Genomic DNA, 26,204 nt, shown 5'->3' with positions numbered 1-26,204 from the left:
GCATGCACTGGTGTGAGTTTCATGCTCATGAGTATGTAAGTAATACTGGCATTCACAAGTGATATCAAACAGATCGCCATGAGTAGCAGACATATATCGATGAGCATCACTGTGCCTGATAAAATAATGTGTTTTACGATAATAACATGAGTTTACTACCAAAAAAAATAAATAAATATGGCTCATATTGCAACCCCAGCTTTCTTATCGCTATACCCTGAAGTAGATTATGTCAATATGTGTGGCACTGATACACTCTGGTAATATGTATGGACCTTCGTGATGCATACACATCGTACTGTGTGTTACAAAAGGGGGAGGACTAGGGGGAGGAAAATGATAGTGAGGAGAAGGATAAAGTTAGACTATGGAAAATGAATCTCTTACTCTGTGGGGCATCTGTAAACAGCAGTAATTTTTAACAGGGGCCTCTTTCAGTGGCATCGGTTTCTATAGAAGGGAGAGGTGTAGAGAAAAGACTATTAGCCCGGCTAAAAGCCAGAGGTCAGTGGTCTCAATAAAACTGACATACTCGACTTTACATGTGGAAGTACAGAACACCACACTGCAAAAATTTGTTCTTTCTCTGTATTTTTGTCTTGTTTTCCAGTACAAATATCTAAAAATACCTTAAGATGTTTTCTAAACAAAAAAAGCTCAAAATGAAGTGAGTTTAAGCATAAAATAAGACAACGTATATGCCAATGGGTTCAGAAAAATAAAAAAAAAGTGAATTTACTCACCCTCATGTCGTTCCCGTAAGCCTTTCATTCATCTTCGAAACACAAATGAAGATATTTTAATCATTAAATCTGAGTGATTTCTGTCCCTCCATTGACAGTCTGTGCAACTACCACTTTGACGCTTCAAAAAGTTCATAAAGAGATCGTAAAAGTAATCAATATGAATTGAGCTGTTTAGTCCAAATTTTCTGAAGAGACAATCGCTTTATATGATGAACAGATTGAATTTAGGCTTTTATTCACATAAAAACTTTCATCAACGAACACATCAGATATGGTAAACAGAAGCTCAAGCATGTTTGCTTGACGTGTGAGAACCAACGAGGTTCATTCTCGTGCGTTACGCAGCACGTTTGAGCCTCCGCGAAAACCAATGAGGTTTATTCTCGCGCATCAAGCAAGTACGATGGAGCTTCTGTTTATGTTCGCTGAACAATGTTCATGTGAATAAAAGCCTAAATTAAATCTGTTCATCATATAAAGTGATCATGTCTCTTCAGTAAATTTGGACTAAACTGCTCGATTCATATGGATTAGTTTTACGATTTCTTTATGAACTTTTTCAAGTGACAAAGTGGTAGTTGCGTAGCTGTCAATGGAGGGACAGAAATCTCTCAGATTTCATGTAAAGGATCTTAATTTGTGTTTTGAAGATGAACAAAAGTCTTAAGGGTTTGGAACGACAATTTTTTTCCATTTTGGGTGAACTAACCCTTTAATTTAAAAGGAAAACAAGATTATTTTTCTGACCCCATATGTAGCTTGATTTAAGAAATTTTAGATATTTGTAATAGGAAAGACAAAAATACTTAGGAAGTACATAATTTTTTGCAGTGCAAGTTTTAGTTGAGCGGCATGACACATGAATAGGCAACAGTCGTCTGATGTTAGTGCAGCTTGAGGACCCCTCGTGCGCACTCTAAATAGCATCCATCAATAGTGGGGGTGGAGAATTCAGGAGCCATATTCAAGAAGACATGTTTCAGTTGTTTACTAACATGGCTGCCACATTTGAACAAGGCTTTTCCAATTGCGCCCCGTTTCAATGTGTATATGAAGGCACTGTGATTCCATCATGTTGGACCATCTGATCCACAGCGGCCATGTTGTTACTCAACTGAAAAGCAGTCGTTGTAGTGGAGGTTGTTTTTCTACAATGGTCGGTAAAGGGGAGTGACCTCAGCACAGAAGCATATGGAACTGCGAGGAACTCAACAACAGACATAAAGAAGCAGATGGGAGAAACAATAGAAACCGGAATTTCATCCCTAGTCGTAGCGTCTGATATGCAGACTCAGGCCCTGGCTTTCAACAAGAGGCAGTTTATATGATCTAAAAGACTATTCTATGCAGATAAACATTTACTGTATGTCATACATTAACAAACTTTAATAACTCGTTTGAATTTATTCAGATTCACAGGACTTCCTTCCTGTAAATAATTGTTAAACATTTGAATCCTGATTTGTAGTCCCCTTGATCACTTATATTTTCTTACCCCTATATGAAGCCACGTGTCTGTTGGCGCTTACCATATGAGGGAGCTGGATGTTAGCGAGGCTGTTGATGAGGGACTGGCTGAGGTTGGCGAGCTCATGCAGCAGCGAATCATTCTGCTGTTCTATGGCCTTGTTCTCCTCCTCGATGGACTTCAGGTTAGTCTCCATGGTGGTGATCTGGCAGGAGAGAGACAAAGGCATCTCTGTGACTGAACACATGGCCAAAGCCTGATTTGATAGATGGCAAATGTTCTTACTTGAGTCCTTAATTTTATCATGTCTGACTCTACTTGATTGTTTGATTCGTTCAGGTCTTTGATTTCCTCATCCAGTTGTTTTATCTCTTCATCATTTTCTATGCCTGGAAGGGAACATGGAGAAATTCACTGTTAAAAATGCCACTGATGGTGAGAAAATTGATGTAATTTCATTATTAATTATATAATAAAAGAAAAATGATGTACCTTTACTTGCTCTCTGCTTGATTGTGAGCATTTCAACCCCCGTCATCCTAGCTTTCTTCATAGCAGATGTGGCACGGGGACAGCCAGACAGACTACAGACATACAAATAGAAATAGATCATTATTTTTAATTCTCAGATTTAAACATTATGATAAAAAAATGTTACTTTATTTTTCAGGGCTAAGAAAAACATTAAACGATTCACATACATTTACTGCTTCAAAGTATGTAAGAGATTAAACACACTTCAAAATATCATTTTTTATATTTTTGTCTGTCTTTTGTCTTTATCTTGTCTTTATCTAAACATCCTTAAATTTACTTATACAAATTATTGTGTGATAATATGTTTTTGGTGAATACTGTATATCTTGAATTAACTGTATTTTTCTTACTTTTTCTTGTTTCTTTTTTTTCTTGCTCTAAGCGTAAACATAAAAATCCCTTAACCTTAAAAAAAAACATTTTTATTATTTATAATTAAAATAAGAAGAAAGAATGTCAATGTGGTAAGAAAAATAAATATTGATTTTCTTAATATCCTGTGTATTAAGACAATTATTTGTCTTAATATGTTATTTTAGTACTATTTATATACTATTATAGTATTTGTTAATATTTTGAATTAGCTTTGAATTTTTCATTTTAATTTTCAAATTATATATTTTTTTTAGCTTTAGTAATTTTGGTGTGTTTTGTAATTTGTGTGTTGTTGTTTTTTCTATTTAGATTTAAATTATTTTTATTTCAGTTTTAAATTTAATCATTTTAGTACTTTAACGTTATCTTATTTATTTCAGTTAGTTTCCAAAGCAACATTCCTAATGTTTTTAAAGTTCATGTAATATTTATTTTATTTCAGCTTTATTTCAATTATCGAAAGCAATTTTAATAGTTTCAGTTAAGACATTTTTATTGAAAAACAATGCAAAAATACTGATTAAGGAAATGTATGATGGCCTTGCTGAGAAGCAATCCCACACTGGTGTACCTTCGGTGAGTGAGAAAGCTGCCACTGACGTGGCCAGAGCCATCGCAGCCTGGGGTGGGGCAGGTCATGCCGTCTGTCTTGCCAGACTTCCAGGAGAAAGGCGCTCCGTTCACATAACCATCTTTCTGACGCTTGGCGGCCAGCGGGCAGCCGGATGCACTGCGGTGGGATGCATACTTCCCTGTCACATGACCCTGGCCATCACAGCCTGGCACTGGACACCTAAAGACATGAGGCACAGCAGGGACGAGTTCACACACACAAGCAAGAGCGAGTAGCCATGCACACACACACACACACACACACACACACACACACACACACACACAAAAGTTCCTACTACAATTCTCCTCAACTGGTCGATTTCGACTTCACTCCTGTAAGTTACTGCAAGCAACATTCACACTTCAGTTACTTTGGATATCTGAAGGAATTTAAAGAAAATGCACCTGATTGGCTCCTGGTCATCCTTGTCCTCCTTACTGTGCATTATTTTAATACCACTCTTCTTTGCCCGAGGACAGCCGGACAGACTTAAGGGCAAGAAAACATTTTTTTTTTTAATCCACTGGTGGTCAAAACGTTATGTGAAGTATTAAATAAAATTTTAATGTGCGTATTTGTGAGTCTTCACCTTCTATGTGAGGCATAGTTGCCTGTGATATGCCCAGAGCCATCACAGCCAGGAGTAGGACACCTGCAAGCAATGAAAACATGAAAAAGATTAGTGTAACCTCAGACAGACCTCATTTTGAGGGTCAACTGAGGTGCTGTGTAAACACGAGAGCGTGAGGGCTTACTTCAGATCCTGGGAGTTAGATGTCATCATACCACGCATGCCCTTGTCAGCCAGTTGGCAGCTTGATAGCCTTAAGAGAGGATTTGGTATGAGACGTGGTATACTTGTACAGCTGCTACTAGGGTGCACTCAGGGTCATTTTTATCATTAAAAAGTTTTACATACAAATAAATGAACTGTACTTTGGAAAAAATATATTTAAAATCACATACACTTTAATTAGTAGCCTAATAAAAACAGTTTTATTTTACATGGATGCTGAGATCATATGACCAGCTGAACACTACTAACTTGATCTTGAATGAATTAATCATAGCTGACTGTGAATTGTACATTTTTACAAATGGCATTGCTAAATAAAAGATTTTGCTTTTACTTGATGCGTCCACAGCGCTAGGTGTCAGTAAATCAGTGATCAGTGTCACATGATCCTTCAGAAATCATTCTAATATTCTGATTTGGTGCTTTAAGAAACATTTCGTATTATTATCAATGTTGAAAACAGGTGTGCTGCTTAATATTTTTGTGGATTTTTTTTTTTTTTCAGGATTCTTTGATGAATAGAAAGTAAAAAGAAAACAGCATTGAAATAGAAATCTTTTGTAATATTATGCATTTAATGCATCCTAGCTCATTAAAAGTATTAATTTCTTTAGAAAACATTGGTAGTGTACAAAGGACACACTGTCATATTAAAAATTGATCTATAGCATCCTGTGTAAACAACAGGGAATAGTCCCTATCCAGTACAGATGCTATGCTTACGTGAGGAGCTCCTTCTTGCTCTCCTTGCAGGGAGCATATTTGTGTTTGGGGCTGGGGAGGGACACGTCTCCTGAATACTGCTGCTCTTCTAATAGATCCTGAAAGGGGTCCAGGTCATCCTGAAAATGAGGATGGAGAAAGAAAAAGAGAGATTTCAATGCATGTTATGATGCAGAATAAAAGGAAGAATTGTACAATGGCCTGATAGTAATTTCATAATATACGGTGCAGTTCAAATATAAAAGAATTCCATGTTATTATAACACTGAGCAAAAAATAACAAAAAAAAAACTCTCATACAGCCTAATTTGCATGAATTCAAATTCCCCAACAATTTAGCAAAAACATCAAATCCCTTTTGAAATAATAATAACAACAGTTTAAGTCTGGGGGTTCATTAATGACTAATTAACAGAGGAAAATTCCTATTTCAAGTCATAATCACTGGTGAAATGAAGGCATGCAGTACCAGCACTGTACACTAGATGTCCTTTCAGTCCTACCGTCCTTCAAATCACTACAATAGGAGGAAATACAGCTTCCTTAAAGGAATAGTTCAAAAAATGAAAGTAATGCATTCATTTACTCACCTCAAGCCATCCTAGATGTATATGACTTTCTTCTTTAAGCCGAACACAATCAGAGTTATATTAAAAAATATTTTGGAGAGTATTTGAAGCTCCAAAAAGCGCATCCATAAATGTAATTCATATGACTCCAATGGGTTAATAAATGCCTTCTGAAGTGAAGCAATGGATTTTTGTAAGAAAAATATCCATATTTAAAAATTTGTAAACTACAATCACTGACTTTGCGGCAACGGCCGTACGTGCATTCACAAGCTAGTCAAGTTCCGGTGGAAAGGTGACCTCTGACCCGACGTAGGACGTAGCTTAGCTGAGAACTGACGAATGCAGAAGTGCAGAGAATAGAGTAAAACAAAACACTGGTCATGAATTAGAAGTCTAAAACAAGAAGCTTTAAAGAAAAATGTCGATATAAGAGAAGAGGAGCAACGTCCTACATCATATGTCGGGTCAGAGGTCACCCTTCTGCTGGAACTTGACTCTCTCATGATTGCGCGCATGGCCGTTCCCGGAAGCCAGTGATTATAGTTTATAAAGTTTTAAATACAGTTATTTTTCTTATAAAAAAACCCCATCACTTTGCTTCAGAAGGCATTTATTAACCCCCTGGAGTCGTATGGATTACTTTTATGATGGATGGATGTGCTTTTTGGAGCTTCAATATTTATTGACGCTATTCAATGCCATTATATTATTTAATATAACTCTGATTGTGTTCGGCTGAAAGTCATACAACTAGAATGGCTTGAGGGTGAGTAAATTATGGGATAATTTTTATTTTGGGGTGTACTATTCCTTTAACTAGTTTACTGTTTAAGGTTTACACAAGGACAAAGCAGCTATTTAGATATTACTAAATTGTGCCCCCAGCAACACTTTACAGATAAACAATTTTATATTATAAATAGGTTATTGTGCTCGAATGCAGTGTAAAGAAAATGGAGAAGACTAAGCCTCTGCCTACGGATTGCTTTGGAAGTGGGCTGAACATATAAGCAGTAAACAGTAATCCTACAATGACTAGCACTCCTCTACCAACCAAGTTAGTTTCTAACAAAAAGCAAAACGCCTGGTGAAAGATGTGAACAACCAAAGAGAAGTCGCCTCTTAGGAATTTTAATAGTCACAATTTTATAGTAAATTTAATATTAGTTGATGCAACAATATTTTATTAAACTTTCATGATAAAAATGTGACTGACATTTGGAAAGTTTCTTTTTTTTTTTAATTGTGAAGTGTGTAATTTCTTACTTTTGCTACTAGAATCACCACTAACAGAACTGTACAAATAATGATTGCTTTCAGACAGGTTTCCTGAACACTCCTCCTCATCTCATCAGCTATAATTGGTTAGAGAAACAGATCTCACGCCACTGGTTAAGTCAACGTTGCAGTGTCGAGATACTCAAACACACAATAATGTTTTGTTAGCGTCATGGTATTTACACTTTTTGGGGGAAACAACCATAAAAATAATTAAGATGTGCATGCATGCTACGCTAGAATAGGAGAAAGCATTTTAACAACTATTAGCCTTTTATTCACATTTGGATTATCCTCTATTTAATAATACAAATTGGTAATTGCTACTGCCAAACTGTCAGATATTGATCTATTTAGATACCGATCACATTCTACAGTACGACAAAAAAATGGTGACGATCCAAATTCACTATGTAAAGTGAGTGCTGCGGTCCATCTTCAGCCAGACTCAAGGGGTGTCGGGTGGAGGGGGGCAGTACCTCCTTGTGGTCCTCGTCCAGGCGTTTGATCTTGGTGTAGTCCACAGGCAGGTCCCAGCAGTCTGCTGTGCTCATCTGGTAGCAGTGGCTGTTGAGCAGGGCCTGCCGCTGGGGCGACATGGGCTGCAGGGGGGTCAGCACTGTACCCCCACTGCCCTCCCCCATCCCTCCAGCCCGGCTCAGATCCAGGGTTCCGTTCTCATCCCCATCTCTGTCATCAGGGCTCTGCCATGAAAAAGAGAAGAGGGAGGAGGAGGATTGATAAGGGAATAAAGAATAAAGGGAATAATTAAGAAGTAAAAGGATGATAAAGAAGCAAAGTAAGATATGGAAGGGAAGGATGATAGATGAGGATGGGTACATGGTTCATATGCATTGTTAAATAGATTTTTTGTATTATATTATTATTATTAATATTTTAACTATTATTTGAAAAAAAAAACATTGCTTGTAAATTGTATTTTTTTGTTTATTGTTTCTAGTTTACTTATGAAATCAAAATTGACAATTCTTATTTTTTATGGATTATTGCAGTGTCTATTATAAATTATTCATTAGTGCACATAGTTTTCTTTTTAAGCCATGCACTTTGTTTTTCACGTCCAAGAAGCCATTTCACTCGGATATACATCACAATAGGGAAGAAAAGACTAATTTTATACCGACTTTAAACACAAGCAAAGGATCTCAAAAGGAGATTTTCTGTCATAATATATTCAGTTTTTTCTAGTTGAATTAACAAACGTAGCATTAATTGTGTATTCAAATATGTCTAGACTGAAACAGAAGTTCTGTGGTTCAGTCTCATTTGCCTTCGTTCCCCTTTCCTGTGTTGGGCATGAATAATTAATATGGTTGCATAGTTTGACCGTTTGCCAGTTTTATTTAAGGTGTTGTTGCTGATTTTGTTGTGATGTCAAGCTGTATTTGTACCTCTTCTTAAAATGATTAGTTAGTTGTTTGCTACCCTTGTCATGTTTCATGTACCATACAAAGTCTTAAGGTCTGTATGTGGCATATAATGAGACGACAAACACTTTGTTCTGTATGTACACTACCACTGAAAAATTTGGGGTCAGTACAATTATTATAATTTTTTTAATTAATACTTTTATTCAGCAAGGACATTAAATTGATCAAAAGTGGCAAAGATATTTACAATGTTACAAAGAAATTCTATTTCAAATAAATGCTGTGCTTTTTAACTTTCTATTCATCAAAGAATCCTGAAAATTAACACTGTTTCCACAACAATATTCTTGAACAGCAAATAAGCATATTAGGATGATTTCTGAAGGACCATGTGACACTGGAGACTGGTGTAATGACTGCTAAAAATTTTGCTTTGCCATTACAGGAAAAAATGACATTTTAAAATATATTAAACTAGAAAAAAAAGTTATTTTAAATTTAATAATATTTCTCAGTACTACTGTTTTACTGTATTTTTGATAATTTAAATACATGTGAGCATAAGAAACTTCTTTTAAAAACATCTATACGTCTTACTGACCTCAAACTTTTGAATGTATTGTACAGTGCATTTCTCACAGAAAACAGGATAAAATGCAGCGCGCAATTTTACACAGAACACTTAAGCTAAGAAACAAAGTCTTTCTACATTTACAATGATGGCAAATCTTGAGAACATTTTAAGTTCAAATAATAAAGTAGACATTTTTTTTTTTTTAAATTCTACAACCACCTCATTTTTTACAGTGTGGGAAAGGATCGGAGAAAAAAAGATATGAAAGAAGAGTGTGAGCATCTTCTTTGCACTGCCCTACATCTCTGTACAGCTGCTTATTAGTGAATATATAGAGCCCTGCAGCTCCTCACTTCCTCTGTCCCTCTCTCTCTCTTTCTTTCATTTTCATCCCCACTCCCTCCAGCCTGCTGCCTCACTGTCCTTAAAGAGAGGTCATTGTCTTTCCTATGTACCCAGAGGGATGCTGGGAGAGCTGGCTTGGCCTGGACCACAGCTGAAATCGACATTAATTCTACTTGTCTCAGTGAGAGAGAGTAGGGGCACCACTACTCCAGCGTTCCTGCAGCTGCCAGCTTCCTCTGGTCCTCTCCAGCCCCTCGCTCTCATTATCACCATACAGATTATGTCTGAAATCGATGTGTCACTAAAGCAATCATGGCTCGCTCAGACCATTAGGCTCATTTGATGACCCTAACTCTAGCAGAGAGGACCTGCAGGAGCTCACAGAGGTGCAGCTGTCATTCAATGTATTAAATCACACACAGTGCAAATGAGCTCGGACGAGAGGACCAGGGGTTTGCCCCGAATGACTCTAAACTGGCATGCCCTCATTTCGGTGCACTACCTTTACCGGCACAAAGCACAGTCAAACTGGAAGGCAGTGCAGAGAAACTAAGAAATACCCAGTGAGAGAGAGAGAGAAAAATATATTAGCAGTACAAATGGGTGAGCATGAGAAAGGAACTGGCAGGAAAAAGTTGTCGACCCTCACCTGTGCCAGGAGCTCCGGGCCTTTCCCGGTAAGGCTCTGGGGCATCTCTCTGCAGCGCGTGGACAGGTTGAGGATGGCGGTGGCAGCCATGTGGGCGGCTTCCATGTCGTGCGTGTAGTCGAAGCTGCTCTTGCTGCAGGTGCTGCTGGCGCTGCTTCCTCCTCCCCCTCCTCCTCCCCCTCCTCCTCCTCCACAGCTGAGACTGCTGCTGCTGCTGGGAGCGTAGCTGCTCGTGGTGCTGCTGGCCGGGCTTGAGGTCTTACAGTAGCGCTTGGCTGCACACATAAACATATACCAGGTCAGACGGGCTACATGCAGATGGATGGATAGATGGATGGATGGATGGACGGATGGAGCAATAGATAGATAGATGGAATACTAGAATGTTAGAACAAATGAACGAAACATAGGTAAGTAGGTAGGTAGGTAATAGATAGATAGATAGATAGATAGATGCACAGACAGATACACACACATACACACTGGCTTATTAGATAAGCTGATGTTTCATGATGAATGCTGTGAGAAATTGAGTGTGAGTGAGAGAGAGAGAGAGAGAGAGAGAGAGAGAGAGAGAGAGAGGGAAAGAGAAGTGGAAGAGAGTGTATCTAGGCTTCGTGCAGAGGGCTACACATTGTTAACATGAAATCTAAGACCTGCACGGAAAGCATTTATACAGCATTTCTTTTATATAAATCCACATTCATAGGCGAACTTTGTTATGCATCCAGACAATATCTGAGAAAAAATCAGTTCCTGACTAAGGAACTGAGTATCCTCAAATACTGAAAGCTGAAGAATCAGCTGCTAAAATGCAGTTATAATCACTTATTCAAGATTTATAATACTCTCCCATTTGATCTTATTTTTCATCTCATTTTGCATTGAGACAAATAGCAATGCTGCCATTACAACTAAACTGGGTGTAACTAATTGATGTTGCCAACTGAGTCTAAATGAAGTGCAGTTAATTCCTAACATTAATTAAATGTTATTCTCATTAATTTTTTTTTTTTTTTTGCAAGGCTTAATTTTCTTCATTTGTCTCATTTATCAAAAACTGAATTTCTTTGATAAAGCATACAGGCAAATAACATCACTTGCAAGAATGCTCTTTAATTTCAGAGATGTGGTATGTGTTCTGATTTCAATAACATTGTCTATATTATCACTGCAGGGCATGCTGTAATGCTCCTTATGGGCAATCAAGACTGTCCTGATGTAATAACCATGAGTTATAATGAAAATGAGTTATTTTAAGCACAGCTAATGAAACTGTACCAAAATATCCAGCCGAATTCTGTTGACAGGAAATCTCTACAATTTCTGGCTTGGGCGTGAAATCAACTGCTACCATTTTGAACAAAATCGTTCCAGTTAATTTGATTCCTTCACAAATGTAAGTGCACTCATTTATCAAGACCAGGGCTGCAGTTGAGAGCTACAGTGCTGCACATTACCAAACAAAACAAAACAAAACCCTAAAAAACTGAAGATGGAAACAAAAACACAATGTTTGAGGGAACTGATAAACTCACATCCAGACATTAGGTTTTTAAATCTGGCATCATGCAAAAAGGTTAACACCTACATAACTGCCTTCAGTATTAATATGCATATATAGAATATCATGATAAATGATAAAATATGTTAACTTACATGTATATATTTATACATTCTTTACAGACGTGAATTTGATGGTCAAAAATAACCATACAGCCATAATTCAATTAAAGGAGCTGCATGCAAATTGGAAATCTCTTCACTGGGTTTGTGTACCTAGGTTATTAATCATTTCAGAAGCCAATAAGTAACGTAGGATTTCCAATAAAGGAGCACTGAACTCGATGATTGCTTGTGAAAAATCCAAACTATAGCTTTTATTAAGAGAACCAAAATAGAAAAGAATTTCATTTTTAATGGAAAATACCACAAGCATGGGCGGCAATTATTTTTCCCGATGTGAGCCGTCAGCTCCAGACTAGTCCACTTCAATTTGTAGCGTTTAAGGCCCGGGTATACTTCATTTCCCACGTTATACTTCATCTCTATCTCGTGCACAGTTGAGCGCGCAAGCAGGATATACTAAAATGTAGCGCAAGGATTCGGCAGGCATGTATTAATGATACTAAGTGGGGCAGCTGGTCTCGGAGCCCTCCCTAGCTCTATAGCGCCTTACAACTTTCCTATGTAAATGTAAACCATTGGGGCAGATTTCTGGCTGCAAGGGCATTCGAGTTCTGCCAAAAGAGTGTCTGATGTGTTCAGCGATTAGAATATAAAGCTTAAAAAATGGTTAAGACCCAGAATCTACCGCAGCTATATTTATGGCCAGGAGCCGCTACTGTTCTGTATTGAACAACTGACTGGCGTGTGAGACTTCTTCACCCGCATAACTCTATCGCAAAGTTTGCACATTGTTTGTGTGATATCCACTATCTCGCCTTCATGGTTTAAAATGTAAATATTTTCAATATTGCGACGTGACAGTTTTCTTTATCACCAGTTGCTTGCAAAATGTGCACACTGAATCACATATTGTCGTCCGCGTCATTTCCCGTGATAATAAAATTACGTGAATTATTAAATAAACAACAAGCAAACTTAAACTTGTTTGCTTAAAATTTCTGCGAAAAATTTGCAGATGCAGGTACAATAAGACGTTTTGTACCTGAAAAAAAAAAAAAAAAGATTTTTTTTCTTGCCCACCCTAACTCGAGAGTCAAATGTCGCCCATGACCACAAGGATATCTGGCGGTACAAAACTAACTCTAATCTTATTTCAATCTGATCCTCTATAGAGAGAGAGAGGCCAGTTTATCAGTTCTGACTCTTGCTACCTTGGCAGGGGAAAGAATAACAAAGACAAGCTTGCCATCATATCCTTTGGGTGAGGTGTCCCGCCCATGGTTCTTTGGGGTGAGGGACCTCTTGCCGTAGGCATGAGGCTGGTTGTCATAACTGCTGCTGTAGTCGAAGCTGGCCTTGGAGTACTTCTCCAGCTCCTTGGCCAGGTTGGATCGCGGAGTGCTGGTTGGGACATTATTTTTGTACCCATACTGTGGAATCTCCAGCTGTTTCACGAAGCACATGGGCCTGGAACAATTGACAAAGACAGAGAATCAAGGTTGGGTATCAGAGGCCTGGACATATTGTACTTAAAGTGAACATAAATCACTGTTTGCAACCTGTTTTATATTCATAATGCAACTTATTTCAATAAAAAGTAGATGTTCATGTCTTTCTTTCTTCAGTCGGAAAAAAAATTAAGGTTTTTGTGGAAAACATTCCAGGATTTTTCTCCATATAGTGGACTTCAGTGGGGTACAACGGGTTGAAGGTCCAAATTGCTGTTTTAGTGGAGCTTCAAAGGGCTCTACACGATCCCAGACGAGGAATAAGGGTCTAGTCTAGCGAAACGATTTTTATTTTTTTTAGAAAATGACTGATTGTTTCGCTAGATAAGATCCTTATTCCTCGTCTGGGATCGTGTAGAGCGCTTTGAAGCTGCAATTTGGACCTTCAACCCATTGTACCCCACGGAAGTCCACTATATGGTGAAAAATCCTGGAATGTTTTACTCAAAAACTTTAATTTCTTTTGGACTGAAGATAGAAAGATATGAACATCTTGGATGACATGGGGTGAGTAAATTATCAGGAAATTTTCATTCAGAAGTGAACTAATCCTTTAAATGATTTAATTTATAGTTTCATTTATTTAAATTATTTACATTTTTATTATTTTTTAAAATTATTTTTAGGATTTAAAAATAACGTGGGTGAGTAAATTATATTTTATAATAATAAATAAATATTTAATATAATAAATATTTTATTAGATATATTTACCTATTTATATTTAACTATTTTATACATATATATATATATATATAGTCAAAGTTTAATTTATTGCATTATATCTTTATTAATCATATGGCACGGAGGGTCACGCTGTACCTCAAGACGCGGTCTGACGCCTGGTTGGACTTGGAGCTGTCGCAGGAGTGATGTTTCTCCTGAACCTTTGCCATCTTCTCGGCGGCGGCTATGGGACATCCCGAGAGACTGCAACAGCAGCAGAGCAATTTATGTGGTGTTAACATTACCTTACGAGCAGCATGTAAGGGCACACACACACATACGCACTCTCAAACGCACACACATGCCCTAGCAGATAGCAGAAGTTGAAGAACAAAGTGAGATATGAGGGAATGTATAATACCAGCATATGGAGACAAGTCTGTCAGAGAGAATAGTCTGCTTTTTATGACATTTTCTGAATAGAGACTTTCAACGTGTTTGCAAAATCCTGGTATGCGTGTGTGTGGTACATGGGGATATTTATGTATGAATTATGCATTTCATGTGGCCTAGTTCTATAGTATGAAGGCAAAGCGTTGCAGATATCTGCTGGGCATTTCTGGCTGGCTGGCTTCAGAAAGCTCCTCACAGCGAGATACCGCAGTCATTTCAGAGAGACACACTACAGCAAACTGAGCTTCAGAACATCCAGCTACGCTCCCTTGCTCTCTTTTTTTCTCCTTTCTCACTCGCTCTCTTTCTCCCTTGTTGTTTCTTCCTCTCATTACTCTCTATCTCTATCTCCGTTTGTTTATCCCTTGTTTCTGTCTCATTTCTCCCACTTTTCTGTCATCTCTCTCTCTCTCTGTAATCCTTTGTATGGTTGGGAACTGTCTTATCATCTGCAATTTTCTTATTGTCTTCGGGTAATACGGAAACCATTCAGTCACTCTCAAAAAATAAAAAATAAACAAATGAGACAAAAATACAAACAGAAGAACGCTCTGCAATTTCAGAAACACATAAAGCGTATAAGCACAGGGTACTTGTGCATTTACAGGAATGGAATTTGAAAAAAAAAAGTGAGTGAGTGGTGATTGACAGACAGAAGGACGGCTGTCACTATGCTGAGTTGCCATGACAACCATGCGATGAGGAATGTGTAGACAAACCATATATACAGTACAAGGTTGTTATATTCCCCTATTATACATTTTGTTTTTTCCAGCTCAACCCTTCTAATAGTGTGTGTATGTGTGTGTGTGTGTGTGTGTGTGTGTGTGTGTGTGTGTGTGCTTGTCCCATAGGAGCTGTTCCATATAACATGGCCTGCAGCGACTTCGGGTGGAGACTGCATCTGTCTGAATGTACACCATGAGCACATGGAGGCACATCTTAACTGCATAAGTGTTGTACTGTATGTGTGGAGCTCTCATTCTTAAGAAAATTAAGATTTAGAGAGGCCAAATTCTGTGTTTCATCTTGTGTGTGTATATATATATATATATGATGTGTATACAGTATATATATATATATATATATATACTGTATATATAATATTTCTATATTACAATTATATACAGTATCAATTAAAAATTAATAAACATTAAATTGAAATATTAATCAGAATTATATATTAGCTTATTTATTTTATTACTTTTTTGAGGCATTCAAATGTGATGCCAAAATGTAAAAAACAGTTTCTTATATATACATATAAGAAATTATATTTATATTTACATTATATATAAGAAATAACATAAGATTTTATATATATATATATATATATATATATAGTGTGTATATACAGTATATATATATATATATACTGTATATACACAATTATATACAATATTTCTATATTACAATTATATACAGTATCAATTAAATATAATTAAATAAATGTTACATTGAAATATTAATCAGAATGATATATTAGCCTTTTTTTTTGTAATTAATTTTTAGAGGCATTCAAATGTGATGCCAAACTGTAAAAAAACAGCTTCTTATATACATATAAGAAATTATATTTATATTTAATATATACATAAGAAATAACATAAGATTTTATATATATATATATATATATATATATATATACACACACATATATAATTATTCTGAATTCATTATTTAAATATAATTAATCTATAATATCTATTAAATATAATTAAATAAATATTAAATAGAATTATTCATTAGAATTATATATTAGCTTATTTTATTAATTTTTAGAGGCATTCAAATGTAATGCCAAACTGTAAGAAACAGCTTCTTATATACATAGAGAAATTATATTTATATTTAAATTATATATATATATATATATAAAAATAACATAAGATTTACATATATATATATATATAAATAATTATGTTGAATTCATCATTTAAATATAATTAATATATATCTATTAAATATAATTAAATAAATATTAAATAGAATTATTCATTAGAATTATATATTAGCTTATTTTATTCATTTTTAGAGACTTTTTCGTAGGTTTCAAAAGTTCACCATGCCTCTCCTTCCAGGTGGGAATTGAATCCTGAATCTCCAGTCTGCATGTCAAAAGTGCCAATGTGCAAATAAAATATTTGAGCCTGGAGCTATGTGTTTCTATCATCCAGACGAGCTCAGCACAACACAAACAAATCAGTCCCTCTTCTCCTTCCTGTAAGCAAGGCTCCATCTAAACTCATGTATTCTTCATATTCCCTGTATAAAGTGTGTAAAAAGACTGGAACATCAGTCCCCACAGTGCCGCCAGTTTCTTCTCTCCACGTCCCTTCCAGCCACTCACCTGCGGTGGGAGTTCCTGTTGCTATTTACATGGCCGCGTCCCGAGCAGCCAGGCGTGGGGCACTTTAGAACATTCTCATACATTGCAAGAACTTGGACAAACAGAGAGGAGAGGGCGAGAGAAGGTTAGGAGGATCCAGAGTGAGTATGAAAGCCTTGTGTTCTATTAAGCTGAACGGGCTCAGTGACAACAGCATGCACATGCTCCTAAGAAACATTTCCAGCTGAAATCAGTTAATCATAAAGTTAATCACGGCCACACCATATGGTGAAAGAACAATCTAGGCATGCAATGTGTTAATGGCATGCACGTTGTGTGAAAGCATTGGCGTAAGAGGAAAAGAAATCTCTCTTCAATAATAACGGATTTATTTTTGGTGAATTGAATGAGTCTAGCCATTAGGTTGTCTATGACACATCCTGCAGCGCTACGTCTCTGGGCCTGCAGTAAACTGACTCATCAGAACCCGCCAGTGACATGATCCTCATCCAATTAGAGGTGTGACTGGGTAGGGATGAAAAAGCTGCTTTGCGTCTGAGAGATCAGTGCAGCCATATTGAGAAACAGGCTAAAATTACACATAAGCAACTATCAGCACATCCAGAAAAGCAAAGGTTGTTTCTACGAGAAAGAGCGCCACCGCTTTGGGTGGAGGAGGAAATGCACTCATATGCATTACAAAAATGCCAGAAAAGAGGGGTAAAACATGCCCACAGCACAGACAGCACGTAGCAAACACGCATGGGAACATTTATCAAGTGCAAACAGCCATTCAAATTTGGCTTACTTTCTGGTGGCACACGGTCTTTGTGGGGGCAGCCGGACAAGCTTCGATGGTGAGGATACAGCCCCGTGACATGGCCCGTGCCATCACAGCCCGGGGTCGGACACTTGCTTTCTTTTTTCTCTCCCCTTGAGTCTGCAAGCAAAGACAGTTATTGGCATATCCTGTTACGGGCACAGTAAGCAAATCCCATTAACCTGCTGGATTCCTTGTGATAACATTTATGCTCCTGTTACAGCTATTTTCAAACACTGTCTGTTTGCTGTTTGCTTTGAAATTGGACACTGGAAGAATATAGTCTGAATGAGAGTTGTGGCTGAGAGGAGGGACACTGATGCACGAGACGCGTGTTCTGCAAAATTCTAAATTTATGAATTGGCTGCCGTGATTTGAATCAGAATGACAGAATTTATTGGATTGCAATTCAAAGAAATCTGTCACAGCACAGAGGAATTTCATTAGTCAGACAATAAAACAAAGATCTACATCATTAATTTCAATTAATTTTGTCTACTTATTCCCTGCAGAATGTAGAATATGTAGAATGTTTTTTTATGTAGTAATGTTTTTTTGTTTTTTTTTACTGATAAGCCATACTTTGCAAAACTAAGTTCAATATTGTCAGAATACTTAATAATTAACATTTTAATTTTGCTGTACAGCAAGACAAAATATCATCTACATTATTGCAGATAACTTTATAAAAATAAATATTCTCATTATAATTTGAATGTATTTAATTATAAAACATATTGAGCTATAAGTGCACTAATATTAAACATCAGTGGCCTATTGGAAAAGCTTATGAATCATTAATTTTGTGTTTGTGTTCTCTGTATTGGTAAGTAAGATAGCAATTCTAAATATAATATAATATAATATAATATAATATAATATAATAGCAACATAGCAGCCCTTCCAACATACATACATATATACATGGGTCATTTTACTAAGTGTTTACAATGAAATTATGTGTTTTTTTTATAATCAATTAACACTGCTTTCATCATTTTTTTTACAAGATGGACAAAATTTGTCACCAAAAAAGTCATTCAGTTTAACCAAAATTTCGGTTTTACCGAATGACACTTTTGGTTATACCGAATGACGATATTTTCGAACAATGCTAACAGGCTGATATCTAGCTAGTTAGCTTGCTACCTAGCAAGCAATAGGACAATTAAACATTTTGTATTTAGTACAAGTTTTTAAAATATTACAACATTTTCCTTGTTTTATAGCGGTTGTACCGAATGACCTGATGTTTCGGGACATGCATTTGAGCAAGTGAAAACATGAATTTTTCAAATAGTTCAAAGAGAGTTAGTTACTTTGATTCACGACCATGTGGTCATTTGTAGGTGTCTGAATGATGTTACATCCTGTCACATGATACTGACCGCATGACTTGATCCAAAATGGTCCCTTTATATTGGTTACTCTGAATGACATCAATGAAATTAATTTTTCTTTCTCTAATCTCTATTCTTTCTCATAACAAAGCAATGACTTCTAAACATAATTTTAATACCATTTTGCACTATGTTAATATATGATGTTATAAAATCATGCCAGAATAAAAAATATATACATTTATTACATTTTAAGCTATTTTAATCACAAATAAAATGGCTGTATTGGCCTTTGGATGGTTAAACCGAATGACCTTTTGACACTTCAAAATCTTTAAAATATTTTTATATGTAGCAAAATATAATTAAAACCTTTTGGATTCAATGAAAGAGATCTAGTTGTACTACCTTACATACTTTGGATGTCATATCTTTGTTTTTTTATTATTATTATTAAGGCCTTTGGATAAAAAAATGACGTCACGTCATTGACCCACATACATACATACATATATATATACATATGTCTGGGTGATTATCATTTACCATTCTAAACAGTTTCATAAATATGGAATATACAATTGTGCGCATTAAGAAAAAATAACTGATTTTACAATCCCCTTACAGTGTGTAGGAAAACATAAAACAAAACGATTGTTGTGAGGAACTAGGTATCAGAGTATAATGAAATATACATTATACACATAAACATATCAATGTTTTCATCTCACAGCATTTTATTCATAGACATTTTACTCCTTCCAAGATGTTCATTGATATTGATATTCAAATTCATGCTGTTAAAAAATGTTTCCACTATAGCAGTTCAGTTCCCCATTATTAGCTTGCAAGTGAAAACCACTTTCTGTTCAGCTTTCTCTGGTTCTGGTTCATGGTATGCGTAGTTTCTACCATGAGACCAAAAAGGGAAGACCAGCAAATGATTGTAGAGAACCCATTGGCTGATCAATAAAGTTGTGGATACATTTATCAGTAAATGCATTCTGTGTTAGTCAAATCGGTTTAGCTAAGAAAACACATTTGTAATATCTTCCCTCTTTAATTAGCCAAAAATAACTGCTGTAAAACTCCACAAGCATGCAATAATAATGCACCCTGTCAGTCAGAACAGTGAGATCACTCGACATGTTTAATAACGACGCTCCAATAATTAGAGCCAAGAATAGTTTCTGGAGACGAGGTGTGAAAACGTGGTGTAATTCTATAATTACACGACCCTCTGACTTGCTGTGGTCGTGCACTGCAAAACAACAGCAAACTGCGACAGGAAGCACAGAGACACTATCTTTAATGGAAACCATAGCGCAAATTGAGCAAATGGAGGGTAATGAAACATACGAAGCAGCGCCTTCAGAGCAGAGACAAATGATGAACCTTTTCAAATACTAGATAGGAAGAGCAGTTAGACTGGGTAACTGCAGTTGATCTGAGAATCCTCAACACCATAACCACTGTTTGTTAAATGTGATATCGATATGCTCCTGTAGTTTGGATTGGGAAGGATCTGAGGTAATAAACCATGTATGGGATCCAAGGGATGAGATTTGCTTTCCTAACGGGCCATGCAGATTGCCATTACTCATGCCTGACAAGGTAAGTCTCTGATGTTACCATGTCAACCTATTTTAGCAACATAAGCTGTTGTCATTATGGAAGTTGCTACCAGGGAGACCTGAGTGTTTAAAACAAGCCCCAAAAATGTTTCTGTCTCACCAAAGTGACCCCATAGTCATCAATGTCATCGGCGCAGTGTGTGACGGAATGTTAAGTGACCCAAGACACTGGAGAACAAATGCTGCAACAGCTTTCAGGACGAAAAAAATTGTGCAAATACACTCATTTATGGAAACAAATACACTCATTCAGTTCCACATCAGAATAAAAAATAAATCTGTTTAGTGTGCAAAAATGTTTTAAATAAGAAATAATAATTCAGCATGGAATATATCTCACATTTATGAGAAATAAAGCCGCATTGTGAGATATAATATCACAAATAGAAAAATAAATCTGCAGTTGAGAGATATGAACCTGGTTTCAGAGACAGGGCTTAGATTAAGCTAGGATTAGTAACTTTTATAAACGTGCCTTAGAAAAAAACACTACTGGTGTGCATCTTGAGACAAAACAACGGCACTGACATATTTTAAGATATGTCAGTGCAAGTTGCTTTCAGTTAAAACAGCTTAAACATGCTTTTTAGTCTGGTACAAGGCTTAAGCCTTGTCTGTGAAACCAGGGGATGAAGTCATATTGTGAAATATGCAAATAAGATATAATGTCACATTGTGAGATTTAAAGTCACAGTTACCAGGAATAAAGAAATAAAAAAGGAAATGCTGACTTTATATCTCGCAATTGTGACAAAGTGAAAAAATAAAACTGGTAATTGTGAGAAAATGTTTAAAATAAAAAAATAAAACATCACACTGGAATATATAAAGTCGCAGCATGAAATATAATATACCAATTAGGAGAAATAGAGCCACAATTAGGAGAAATAAAGCCACAATTGTGAGATATAAAGTCACATTGTGAGATATAAAGTCACAATTGTGATATATAATGTCATATTGTGAGATTTAAAGGTACAATTACTAGGGAAAAAAAAGGAAATTTTGACTTTATATCTCACAATTGTGACTTTATTTCTCACAGTTGTGAGAAATTACCAGAATAACCATTTTTATTTGTTTCCTCAATGGCGGAATATGGCTTTCATATTCTATAAACTTGATAATAAAGAGGAACTAGCTACTGAAATCTCTGCTGTAATGCAAAATCTCATTAGAAGTTTTATTTTTACCTTTAGGGTAATATGCTCTTTTTGCGCCATCATGATGGAGTCGGGCCTTGCGTTCTTCTGCACTGCTGCTCTGCCTTGGGCTGTGCTCTCCATGAAGGCGCTGATTGTCCCTTCGAGCCACCATCTGTTCTGATGCCATTCTGTCTCGCATAACCTTGGCACGCTCAGATTCGAGAGCAATGGCCTTTTCCAGCAGTGACAGGTTGCCTTTAGTCATGTCGAAAGCTTCATCTGAACGTTCGGAAGCCACTGATGTAGTGTCCTCATCCCCTTCCTGAGCACAGCTAGATGGGTAGCCTCTTGAAGCGGGGCTGAGCTGTTCTTCCAGTTTCATCAGATTGACCATGTCTGAGTAGTTCCTCTCAAGGGGTCTGTGCTGGTCCATCTGGCAGCTATCATACCTGGGCATGTGATGCATTGGAGGCTGATGCGGATGCAGATGCTGCTGCTGCTGCTCGGCCTGGTGCTGCACGGCCTGGTGACCTTGGTGCTCCATCGTGGGCCGATCAGACGTTTGGGTCTCGCTAAGTTTGCGGGCCAAGTCGAAGCACTGGTTGCGTAGACACTCCAGGCTACTGAGACACACTTCCTCCTCGCTCTCCTCCGCCTGGCCCCGTCCGTTAGCATGGCCGGCTGGGCCGGTATCCCCAGACCCGCCGTCCGCGTATCCCTCATCGGGCAGCACGGCCCCATGGCCCTGGGCCAGAAGCTTCAGGGAGTCCACGGTCTCGCGTACCACATCGCTATCCAAGTCAACGCTCAACTCTCCCTTATGGCCTCCTTGTTCGCTCCCATCATCCTCGTCCTCGTCGTCATCCTCACCTGCACTGTTGGAGGAATTGCTGTTCATCTCTGATTCAGTCATGGCCTGGTAGGCGGCATCCTCTGCGATTTTACCCAGGTTGAGGAGGGACTTGGCCACCAGCTCGTCATAATTCTCATACTCCTCATTGTTCATGTTGTTGTTATTGTTATTGTCCTTCTCAACTGTTTGATTGGATTTTGATTGTCCACCACTGGAATAATTGTCGTCTGTAGAGAAACGAGAACAAAACAAGGAATTTGCATGAAGATTTGTAGGCATTTTCTAAACCGCTCCAAAAATACCTCCTCGAATACGTTGCGCACTAGGGCCTTTCACCTTATTTCAAAAGAAAGCGGCTTGTGCGGAGAGATAAATTGACAAACGAAATGTCAGTCCTCTCTATAATCTGAAGCCGCCTGAACACTATCATTATGAAAATGTAACGTCTCATGAGCGATAGCATTGATGCAGCAAATCTAAGACAAATGTCACGCCAGGGTTTCACGTACAGCTCGATGACACAGGTACAAATTGATTTAAATAATCAAATGCAGTTTAGTAAGATGGTAACTGCCACTATGCTGCTGAAATATATTTCAGTATTCTGCAAAAGAAATGGATGCATTTTAGAGAAACTGCAATATGGTAAGCGGTACATGAATCATCAGGCAGCATTTTAAATGCTTCACAAGACATATTTATGTTCCATAACATGTAAGCAGCACAGGCTGCTCTGAAAGCCTCTCAATTGTACTGAAAAGATTTTAATGTTGCTAGTATTTGGGACAGAGGCGGATGAGACTGCAGGGATAAGCAGAGGATGAGGTGCTCTGTTTCTAGAGCCAGAAATATCCTCAGGAGGAGCCCATTTTCACCGGGGAGGGGTGGGGGGGCTGAGTGTATTTGACACCTCCGGGACGGTGGCGTGCATGTGTGGAGGGGGGCCAAAGTTAATAACTCAGAGAACCTCTTCTCTCTATTACTCTGGAAGCACTGTCACAAGCGATTGAGGACACCATGGAATAAGGGTGAGACGCATACTAAGGAAGCAGTCACATCTGCTTTCCCTCAATTTCGAAAGGGGAGTTGGATTGTTCCTTGCTGTAAAATCCACATTAATTAGGATGGCAAGGGCCGGCCATTCTCTGCAGGGTGTATGTAGATTTCATTGTGATTCAGCAAATTACATATACTGCATGACTTGAAACGAAAACAGGCAATTTAGGAAATAAAACATTGACTTTAATGACTGCATATTCTGTCAATTATACTTTGAAATGCCGGTTGACCTACAATAAGCTGCCCTTGATTCATATTTCATGTAGCATTCTGTGTGTCAGAGCAACTACATGTCTTTCTGTAGATTCTAAACATTAAATTTCCTACTCTGGTAACGTTTTTCCATAATGTTCATATAGCCAAGAAAAACCTGGATATTTTGAACATTTATGGAACTTTCAGCACGCTTTCATAACATTCTTAGAACATAAACATGTTACCTGGGATTAGCTAACAGAGAACAGAACTTTGGCTAATATTCTGTAAAGATACTCTTTTGATTCTCTTTAAGTTCTTGCAATAACATGAATAGAACGTTTTTTCAACGTTATCAGACTTGAGATCATGTCATAAAATCATAAAAGTCATAAAAACATTTTTACACACACACATACGTACAATATAGCGTACATGAATTACCCGTAGCAGATCTATACAGGTGGAGCTGGGGAAGGTGGAGGGTTTCTGAAGTGCGCTGCACTGCTAAGGTAATGCTACCAAAGTATTTTGAAGGTTAAGCACGCAAGCTCATTGGCTACTGATACAGCTGGAACCAATCAGCTGTGCCCTATAGATTTGATGTGAGATTAAGTTAAAGGACCTATTAGCCTGTGCCATCTAGTGTTTTATGACAGAACTTTGTGTGTATATATATATATATATATATATATATATATATACACATCAAAAATTAAAATAATATATTTACTGTATAAACAAATGTGTGTGCACATGCAAGTCTCTCTAGCTGACACTTTTGTGTTCTAAGAACATTTACCTAATGTTCTCATTATGTTATTTATGAATGAAATATTCATAAACATTCATAAATTCATAAACGAAATATTTATGAATTTATTATAATTCATGTTTTAAGAATGTTTTTTTCCCCCCATGGTTATAATAACGTCCAGAATATGCAATAAATCAGATAACATTGCTTACCTTGCTGATGACTCTGATTTTCATAGTAATCCTCTTCCTCATGATCATCTTCATCGTCCTCCTCTTCGTCATCTTCCTGCTCTTCATCATCCCCATCCTCCTCCACCACTTCCTCATCTTCTTCTACCTCTTCCTCCATTTGCTCGATCTCCTCTATCTCCTCTCTTTCCACCTCTCCATCTTCCTCTCCTTCCTCTTCCTCATCCTCTTCTTCCTCTCCTGGTTCCTCATTGTCATCCGAGCACTCTTCTTCTTCATCATCTCCTTCCTCTTCCCCTTCCTCTTCTTCTTCTTCCACTTCCTCTACTTCTTGTTCCCTGTCTTCTCCCTCCTCCATGGCCTCTGGCTCATAGCTTTCATACACGGTGGGCTCTCCATCAACCATAGTTAGAAATGGACGGCGTTTGGAAGCTGGCTCCTGTGGAGGTTTTTCTTGGGTTTTCCTTTTCTTAGCCAAGGGGCAACCATACACACTGCACAACAAAAAGAAAACAAAAACCCAGAGAATTATGAGCAACAGTTTTGAAAAATTACCTTGAATGTGTGAAGAGTGTCTGTGCCAAAGCTCAGCCCTCAGAGATAAGAAGTATTAGAATTGTTTAAGACATAACAAAGCATTAATAACCACTGGCACATTTATTCATGTAAATGCGTGTGCTGCATGAACTCTGGTCCCACAAGACAGTGCTATTCCTAAACCGCCAAGACTCGTTTATGAGACTCATCCTCCAAAATATAAACAAGGCAAAGCCCATTCTAGCCTTAGCCCTCAATTATACAAATCCCATAATAATCATTAGGTTTTTGAGAAATTCCACTTTAATTCCACTAAAACAGCAAATATATGTGGTCTGAATGTGGCATCCAAAGAATAATTGAGTCAGTCTTCATACAAAAAAGGTTTATTTGTGGCTTTATGATGATTTTTTTTTTATTATTATTTTTTCCAAAATTGTGAGTTTTGACTTATTCAATTGTGTGATAATGATAATTATCTCTGATAATGAGTAAGTGCTGTAAGTGCTGTTTCTAAAGATAATCTGGCTTCTGGGGACAATTATTACTGAACTGCTGAAGAAAAAAAATCTTTAATGCATTTCTTTCATTATCTATATATCTATATATATATATATATATATATATAGTGGGATATATATATATATATATATATATATATATATATATATATATATTAGTGCTGTCAAATGATTAATCGTGATTAATCGCATCCAAAATAAAAGTTTGTGTTTACATAATATGTGTGTGTACTGTATTTATTTAAGAAATATTTACATGTATACATGTATATTTATATATTTATATATAATTTATATTATATATAAATATTTATATATATATATATTATATTTATATATAATTTATATTTATATAAATATTTTTGTTAAATATATACATGCATGTGTGTATTTACGTATACATAATAAATATACACAGTACACATATATATTATGTAAACAAACTTTCATTTTTGATGCGATTAATCACGATTAATCGTTTGACAGCACTAATATAT

The 26,204-nt window shown here is 36.9% G+C and overlaps 1 protein-coding gene across 5 annotated transcripts in view; it reads right to left on the bottom strand.

Moving 5' to 3' along the window:
• Window positions 1-26,204, bottom strand: part of myt1la (myelin transcription factor 1-like, a) — a 67,427-nt gene that overhangs the window by 3,072 nt on the left and 38,151 nt on the right. For 3 of the 5 annotated variants that reach the window (XM_051876113.1, XM_051876115.1, XM_051876116.1), the window contains exons 6-22: window positions 24,671-25,143; window positions 21,643-22,674; window positions 17,464-17,595; window positions 16,677-16,767; window positions 14,030-14,137; window positions 12,946-13,166; window positions 10,071-10,345; window positions 7,591-7,815; window positions 5,262-5,380; window positions 4,498-4,566; window positions 4,332-4,394; window positions 4,147-4,230; window positions 3,698-3,919; window positions 2,707-2,798; window positions 2,500-2,603; window positions 2,276-2,419; window positions 388-450 (exon numbers count right to left, since the gene is read on the bottom strand). In XM_051876113.1, the coding sequence (XP_051732073.1) occupies window positions 388-450; window positions 2,276-2,419; window positions 2,500-2,603; window positions 2,707-2,798; window positions 3,698-3,919; window positions 4,147-4,230; window positions 4,332-4,394; window positions 4,498-4,566; window positions 5,262-5,380; window positions 7,591-7,815; window positions 10,071-10,345; window positions 12,946-13,166; window positions 14,030-14,137; window positions 16,677-16,767; window positions 17,464-17,595; window positions 21,643-22,674; window positions 24,671-25,143 (3,517 nt within the window). The remainder of the gene's footprint in view (window positions 1-387; window positions 451-2,275; window positions 2,420-2,499; window positions 2,604-2,706; window positions 2,799-3,697; window positions 3,920-4,146; window positions 4,231-4,331; window positions 4,395-4,497; window positions 4,567-5,261; window positions 5,381-7,590; window positions 7,816-10,070; window positions 10,346-12,945; window positions 13,167-14,029; window positions 14,138-16,676; window positions 16,768-17,463; window positions 17,596-21,642; window positions 22,675-24,670; window positions 25,144-26,204) is intronic. The other 2 variants (XM_051876117.1, XM_051876118.1) reach the window with 1 other exon arrangement.

Source organism: Ctenopharyngodon idella, chromosome 20, assembly GCF_019924925.1.
Source record: "Ctenopharyngodon idella isolate HZGC_01 chromosome 20, HZGC01, whole genome shotgun sequence".
Classification (NCBI taxonomy): domain Eukaryota; kingdom Metazoa; phylum Chordata; class Actinopteri; order Cypriniformes; family Xenocyprididae; genus Ctenopharyngodon; species Ctenopharyngodon idella.
Note: the sequence above shows the minus strand (reverse complement) of the source record. Positions and strands in the feature narration are given on the sequence as shown.